Raw genomic sequence first — 8,624 nt, 5'->3', positions numbered from 1 at the left:
GTGAACCACGGGCGAAGCCGGAGCAGACTGCTAGTATATATTATAACATACTAAAAATTGATGGTTGTCATCTGTTCATAGTTAGGCCGCGTTTCCGACGCCGTTATGTCCGACAGCAGCTTGCAAAGTCTAATCCTACATGGATTACAAGTGCTGCTTAGACTTGCAAGCTGCTGTCGGACATTTCTAGCGGAAGTTTTCTTGCAGATGGAATCGCGGCCTTACTGCTGCTAATTTTGACTGGTTTTTCCGTTTTTTATAAATCTAATATGTATAGAGTATAGACTCGTTTGCTATCACTAAACTATTTAGTAAGTAGGTATTTAGTTATTAATAATGCATAGTTTTAAAAATAAAACGAACAAATAAAACAATACCATTTATTAAATACAATGAGAACATTTTTTGCACTTAAAACGATAATACTTTACAAGCAATTCATAATCATACATTCATTAATTGACTAGCTAAATTAAATAATTATTATTCTGTGAATTATTAGACTGATTTTGTGATATTTAAAAATGATCATTAATGAGCGCCATTTATTTTGATTAATAATTAAAATAATATTAAAAATATTATACATAATTAAAATTGTCAATAAGGCATATAATACAATAATTATACATTTAAATTAAAAAAATATCGCATTTATGTGTCTATAATAACTTTTAGAGCTAGCGCGCAAGAGCAACTTTTGTCTCCGCAACTGTTTTGTCTCTCCCATCAACTCTATGGGGTGTTGCGTCGCTACGTGCGCGCACTTTCTTACTAGCCCATAGAGTTGATGGGAGAGACAAAATAGTTGCGGAGACAAAGTTGCTCTTGCGCGCTAGCTCTTACTGCAATAAAATATATTAAGCATCTTCATCATTACCGCTATCTTCAGAAACTTCACCATTTCCAATAAAAACTTCTTCCGCGGCCATATTTGGCATTCTAGAATTATTATTTATCTGTAGAACTGACGCCATCGCCATGCCCGTCCCGAATCTATACTCTATGGGCTTCATGCTTTCATCTACGTCTTTGTCTATGGACGCTCGTTTGGCGGGAAAATTCTTTTTTCGCACCGCTCTGTACCGCCTTATGTCATTTAGTAAACCATTATTTTCAATATCGAGTTCACTATCTGAAGAGGAGGTGAGATCTAAATCTTTTTTATTGAATTTATAATTTATTGCTTCGTTTTTATTGTTATTTATATTGCGTACATTTAAGTTAACAGCGTCAGATTCAACGTCACTGAGCCCGTCTGAGAGACCACTGGAATCTAAGCCGTTCGTATTAATTTCGATTTTCTTAACCCATTTATTCAAAATGAAGCTATTTCGATCTTTTCCTACAGTAATAAGGCGACTTTTTACATTTAACTTGGCGTTGGCTTCATACAACTCATCAGGGATATCCGTCTCATCGATATATTTACACATTTTTAATCTGTATTTATGTTTTGGTTTCTTATTTTTCTTTGATTTTATCTTTTTTCGCTGCTTTCTTTCGATTTTTGATAAAAAACCTTTGCGGTCAACGAAATCTTGCATGCTAATCTGTCTCGGGAATTCTGGTACGTTTTTCAAATCGGGCATTGTTTTAGCGAGCGCTTGTCTCTCCCTTTCCCTCATTAAGTCTTCCCGCTTCACTAATTTCCTTTTTAATTCGTTTAAAACTATTTTAGTTGTTTCTTTCTCTTTCCTCCCAGGGGCTGTCACAACATCTGCTAACGGTTGAACATTATCATCGTCTTCTGTTTTTACGAAATAAAAAACTTCATCTTTGATTTCCCGTTCGCTTTGATCTATATTTACTACCGATGTATCTTCCACGTGTTCTTCAAATTCTTCCAATTTCGGCTCATCCACTTTGAACTTATTTTGCAATTTCTTCAACCGTATTTGCGAGTTTTGTATCGTGTTGAGGCTATTCGTTATATCATCAATGATTGCGTCAATATCTTTATTCAGTACATTTAAGTCCAATTCCTGTTTATTTAGCGCACAAGAATCTAGGAACATATCTAGATCGTTGCATTTGCTTAGTGCCATTTTTAGTTCTAAACACGATCGAGCAACTCCTGTATGTATGTCTGAATAGAGCCATGTTTCTTTGAGAGCAGCTCCAGGCCTTTTTAGAGCACTGGCACTATCTTTTGTGCCATAATTTTTGAGCAATCGATACATTCGTTCTAGAGCTTCGAAATTCTCTTTGAACTCTAGAATGAGATTGTCTATGAGTGTGTGATGTATCCAATATATTCGTTCGTTGTGATTTTTGTACAGTTTTTGTGCGTGTGACGGAATGTGGTGTGCGAGTGCGATGTGTTTTAACAGTGTGGATTGTACGACGAGGAAGGCGTGATGGATTTTCTGGAAAATAAAAAAAGGTTATTATTACACATTTTTATTATAATGTAGGTCCGAGCCCACTTTGCATAAATTATATAATGCTATAGGAGTCAGGGATCGCGTACGTATAAATGGGTACTTAAGAGAATTTATAAAAACGGTTTGGTACTTCCTGGAATATAAGTGCGTTCAAGGTTTTTATTACTAGCATTGATTTTCTATATAAGCTTATTCTAGATTAATTCCGGTTGAGGGTAAATGCTTAGAAAATGTGAAAAACCCAGCATTCTACTCGTGAGAGAAATTTAAAAATCGGTTCAGTAGTTCCTGCGATGTTAAGGGATTTTCCTTTGACCACAAGGACGAAGTCAGGGCAGAGCGCTAATAAAAAACATAAATGGCAATTATTATTGAAGTTACTGACACTCTATTAATGGAAAAAGAGCATATGCGCCGAGCACACGTGTCAGAAATGAAACTCTTTGGCAAGATTAAAAGATACCAATTTGAAATTGAAATTTTACTCTCAACGAGCTTAAGGATGGCCGTACACGGACCGCTTCAAGCAGTTGAGACCAACTGCTTGAAGCCGCGACCGCGCGGTCAACTATGGACATTCATTCACTGCCGTACACGGACTGCTCGAGCAGTCGCGGCCGCTTCAAGCAGTCAACTGAGCGGTTTGTAGCGACAGCTCGAGCAGTCAGCGACCGACCGCTCGAGCAGTCTTTGTACGTCGGTCAGATGTTAACTGCTCGAGCTGCCCGTATATGGCCGATCTAAAGAAGTTCCACTTCAAACATTCAGATATACATATGGAGACGACACCGCCTACATCACTTAATATGTTCCGCTCACCATAAGCCATATGGCTTAACTGCACGCTCATTTTTTATTTGTTTTAAACTGAAACGCATCAAATATGCCTTCGTGTGTGTTACGATATTGCACAAATAATACAAATAATACGGAAAAGTGCAAAGGAATAACTTTCATCGGCAAGTACCTAACTAGATAATAATTTTTAAAACTTAGTTAGAGCACAAAAATGGCGCACAGATTTTGTTCGTGGTGTCTTCTCCATACGTAGTAATATTATGTCAATGACTTCAAAAGGAAAAATGTCTATAACTTACCATAAGACTATCAGTCTCACACTCTAGCGCTATATCCCCCCTGAGCCAAGGCACATTCCCCAAAAGTGCTGACGTGGCTCGAGACATGAGTACGAGCAGTTCCTTCTGCTGCCGGCACAGAACTGCGTGCGTGGACTCTATAGCTGAAGTTACTGATACTCTATGGAAAATACACGAAAAATGTCTAAAAAATACTCGAGAGGTGTGTCGTTACAACTTTTGGCTTTAATTTAAAAACTTAAAATAGTTTACAGGCCTATTTGTGTCTATTCCAAGTTGTGAACCAAATAAAAAATAATAATAAAAAATGAAAACCGTTCGAGTAGTATAATGGTAACAAATAAACATGATTTTCTTTTCTTTAATTATCTTCTATCTATCATCACAATCTATTCAGTAGTTTTCACGTGAAAGAGCAATGAACATAAATCCATCTATCCTCACAAAATTACACGTTTATAATACAAGCAAGGGGTTATCCATAAATTACATGAGGCTTTTAGCATAAGGAATAATTATATCTTACGAGTCACGAAATCCCACGATGGAGGTCGAGAATTAAACAATTTCTTCAACTTTTCGAATTGAAGAACACTTCACGTAATTAAAAGAGGTAAGTCGAACAAAAAACGCTTCACATAATCAATGGATGCTTTTAAGCAATAAGGCCGCCTTTTACTACGTATGTGCCGTGTGTTTTCATTGTATCTTAAATGTAATTATAGTATAGCTTATTTATGTTTGGTATATTATGTACAATAAAGAATAAATAAATAAATAAATAAATGGCATCCATTCATCCCTAAGATAAGATAAAAGACCACTCACAACTGTGCATGCATAGCCGTGTACTCCCTACAGCATGCAGTCGCACGCCTCGCCAGCGCCATGTAATCGCGCATCAAGCCAAGCAGCTTGCGCAAACTGCCACGGCAATGCGCGCGGTGTAGACCGCGTATTGCAAGTGGTATGAATGCTAGAGACCCCATACGGACTAGCGTCCATTTGTTTAGGCTGCAAGGTATTTAAAATACATCTTAATATATATAAATCTCGTGTCACAATGTTTGTCCTCAATGGACTCCTAAACCACTTAACCGATTATAATAAAATTAGCACACCATGTGCAGTTCGATCCAACTTGAGAGATAGGATAGGTTTTATCCCGGAAATCCCACGGGAAAGGGAACTATGCGGGGTTTTCTCTGAAAACGCGTGCGAAGCCGCGGGTGGAAAGCTAGTACATTTATAATATAACTACGTTCCGAAATAACCATTGACCATAGACAACAAAAAAACATGTGGGTCATGACATTCATAATTAATGTACAATATAAGCTGCTCAATGAATATTAAACTCAAACTCAAACATTCATTTATTCAATTAGACTACTATTTAGTAGCACTTTCGAATCGTCATTACATAAGTATTTTTAACATTTACCACCGATTCGGAAAGCAGTATCTATGGAGAAGAATCGGCAAGAAACTCCATAGTTGCTCTTTTAAAATCATGTCAATATTACATAATATGTAACTTATATATCTAACTTATACATAATATATCATAATATGCCAAAGAACTGTCCTGTGGTTTTTACGCGACAACCCTCCATGGGTCTTTATCGTCCATATATTCCTGAATACTGTAGTACGCTCTCTGAACTAGTACTTACATTTTTTATATAAGTTTTAAATTTAGAACTACTAAACTCTTTAATCTATAACTCTTTAACTTTAATCTATTAGACCTGCCTACTGATATAACCACGCCCGGAAATGCTAGGTTTGACCATAGACGTCGCGGAAGAATTCCAACCAATACCCGCGGCCCCATCATTAAAGCGGCTCGACGGAACACAGTGGGGTTTTAGTCGGTAGGAATCCGACATAACCCACGGCTCCTTCCCCGGGGGCAGTGGGTATCTTTGGAAGATTTCCCCACTATAAAAAAAAAGGTTTGACCATAGACAGCAAAAAAAATGTGTTCCATTCAATTCATGTGTACTCAGTACTTTGACATATTATGTAGGTATTATAATATCAGGTAGCTATAATATCAGTAGCACGCGCATTGCCAGAGTTGACTATACACAAAAAAAGGCAGCGTATTTATTGATGAAAGAATTTGAAACAATGAAATTAGTTTTCATAATTTTTAAAACGAAAACTGCCTTAAAATTGATGAAAAATCAATTAAATTGCCAGTCTCTTTACATAATACTTACTTCCTAGGTGGTGCGACTAACAAGCAAGTAGCGATCGCCCCTATAGCACTATTCCTCTCTCCCCCTGTGAGCCAGCCCGCACCCCCCGCATGTTTCCAAGCCACTTCAGGACAGGGGGCTTCTTGTTCTACCTCAATGCTATCCTCACGGAAGAGTAATCCAGACTCGAGTATTGCTACTATGTTGTCGTGGCTGTAAATTAACTGTAAAAAAAATATATATAATTATATATATATATATTTCAGGACAATTTTCACACACGGCACAATCTAATCCCATAGTAAGCTTTCGCTTGTGTTATGCAAACCAGATGGCTGATAAACATACGTGTATAATTTTAAATAAATACTTATATAGATAATTTACACCTAGAGTAAAAATCTATGTTCATCACACAAATATTTGGGTGAAAAAAAATATTGCCCTAGGTGGGAATCGAACCCACAACCTCTGGCTTGGAAGGCAGAGCCATTACCAACCAAGTTAACTGGTCAGTCAAACATTCGAATAGAAATTCTTTTTTTATGTTGTTTGAGTACCAACGAAAACCAGAGGCCGTATTATGACCTCTTATTCCCAGTCAGTTTACGCCCCTTTTTAATACCATGTAAGTACTGTTTTCTATTTAAAATTGTAATTTAATCTATACTAATATTATACAGCTGAAGAGTTTGTTTGTTTGAACGCGCTAATCTCGGGAACTACTGGTCCGATTTGAAAAATTCTTTCGGTGTTAGATAGCTCATTTATCGAGGAAGGCTATAGGCTATATATCATCACGCTACGACCAACGGGACGGGAGCCACGGGGGTGAAACCGCGCGGAGCGGCTAGTACCATATAAGTTTGTATGTCCCATTGAATGTTTTCTTTCTTTTCCTTCTTTCTAATTGACTGGCAAATTCATATGATCACAATAACCAGCCATGGTTAATTATTTATTACATGAATTTGCCAGTCAGTTCAATTCACGGGCATAAACTGACTGGGAATAAAAGGTCATAATACGGCTCCAGACTGTAAATTCGTCTGTACAGACTGTAAATAAAATTGGTCTATACTGTTAGATTAATAACTACAAAACTATTGATTATGTATCATTCATAGGCTCAATATGTCAGCTTGATGTTTGTATTTGTATTACCATGTTTTGAGCAAAACCAAACTTAATTTTCTGTCACTGAGAGATATTTCTGTTAAAACCAACAACCAAAAATTGCATGTGCAATGGCAGAAATTTTTTAAATTTCGTAATGAAATATATAAATAACGAGATTATTTACACAATATCTCATATGAGCTAAATGGATATTACCATTAAAGGTTTGCTAGTTAAAAATAATAATAATTGAGAGCCTTATGAATCTCTACTAATATTATATATAGCTGAAGAGTTTGTTTATTTGAACGCGCTAATCTCAGGAACTACTGGTCCAATTTGAAAATTTTTATTTCTCTTATATTTTTATAATGGTAAAAATTTATTTGATGCATATTGATTGTATATTGTAAAATAAAAGAATCAGCATGCTAACATATCTAAAATATTATACATACCATATTGGGCCTAAATTTTATAGCAATCCATTTTCTTGAGAGGATAGGTGGAGAAAAGTCTTGCTTCATAAATAAGGCCATCTGAAATAAACACCTACAAGTAAAAAAGTGAAGTCCCGTGTCTCCAAGTGAGGTAAGGGGGATGCATTATGCATACATCTGTTTCACTGAACGATTTTCTTTGGGAACATGTAGCCTTCTGTGTCCTGCAAGACTGAGAATTTTTTTTTTCTATATCTTCACCGGGAATTGAACCCAGGACCTCTCAATCTATGATCATGCGTCAACCACTGGACCAAGGAGGTGTTCAACTACTAAATAACTAATCATAGAATAGGTACATCATTTGTTTATCATTATATTATAAAATATACTAATTTCCTTACTCAATACTAAAAATTTAATGAGTGTTTTTCTCTGTCTTTCTTTCATGCAGATAGTTAGGAGGCTAGAGAGTGAAAAGTATGGCAAAGGCAAATGTAATTTTTAACTTCACTCTTTGTTAATAATTAATTATTATTGATTATTGTAAACATCTCCACATCTCAACTTAAACTATCTTATACTTGACATCACTTACTAAATGATGAATATTGAGTTTTAGTAAGAAAATATAGCAGAATTCACTAATTCACAAATTAGTTCACTAATTTATGTTATTTGGAAGGCTTGTTCCCTTTTAAAGTTAAAATACATGTCAGCTGATTCGATTGGGAACAAAAACACAACATAACCATTTCTTTTTCTTTTCAAAGGCGGTTATCGCAACTCAAAACACGCTGTATCATTATTTTTTATCGAAACTAATTAATATTTACGTTTATTACTTACTTTTCATATTTATTTCATTTTATTTGATCAATCGGAAAATTAGTCGGTTCACGGTTGTTTTGACCAGGTTTTGACAATTGAAAACAATTGACACTGACATATTGATATTTTATGACATTTGGCTTTGATATTTGACGTCAATTCTTTTAATTGTTTTAATTACGGGCGCGTTTATAAATGTAACAAAAAATACGAGATCTTCAATTTGTTTGACTATCCCGGAACAAAATGTATTTTCTACGTTAATAAAGCCTTGATTTTGCTGAGATTACAATCCATACTAAATAAATATTATAAAATGCGAAAGTAACTCTGTCTGTCTGTCTGTTACTCAATCACGCCTAAACTACTGAACCAATTTTCATGAAATTTGGTATGGAGATATTTTGACACCCGAGAAAGGACATAGGCTACTTCGGCAATCCCGGAAATCCCACGGGAACGGGAACTATGCGGGTTCTCTCTTTGACTGTGGGGGCGAAGCCGCGGGCGGAAACCTAGTAGATAATAAAGAATTTTGATTAA

General features: G+C 35.9%; 1 protein-coding gene across 2 annotated transcripts; it reads right to left on the bottom strand.

Annotated features, from left to right (window-relative positions):
• Window positions 1–763: 763 nt before the first annotated feature.
• On the bottom strand, window positions 764–8,174 carry LOC123702409. Of its 2 annotated transcripts, none has more exons than XM_045650155.1 (6): window positions 8,100–8,174; window positions 7,269–7,349; window positions 5,713–5,915; window positions 4,313–4,498; window positions 3,485–3,644; window positions 764–2,369 (listed from the first exon to the last, which is right to left on the bottom strand). In XM_045650155.1, the coding sequence occupies exons 2-6, from the start codon at window positions 7,347–7,349 to the stop codon at window positions 861–863; spliced, it is 2,139 nt and encodes a 712-aa protein (XP_045506111.1). In that variant the 5' UTR covers window positions 8,100–8,174; the 3' UTR covers window positions 764–860. The 2 variants fall into 2 exon arrangements, with proteins under 2 accessions (XP_045506111.1, XP_045506112.1); XM_045650156.1 differs by having other exon boundaries at window positions 5,713–5,904; window positions 8,100–8,116.
• Between the last annotated feature and the right edge of the window lie 450 nt (window positions 8,175–8,624).

This window comes from Colias croceus, chromosome 23, assembly GCF_905220415.1.
Source record: "Colias croceus chromosome 23, ilColCroc2.1".
Classification (NCBI taxonomy): Eukaryota; Metazoa; Arthropoda; class Insecta; order Lepidoptera; family Pieridae; genus Colias; species Colias croceus.
This window is presented reverse-complemented; position numbering and strand designations above follow the sequence as displayed.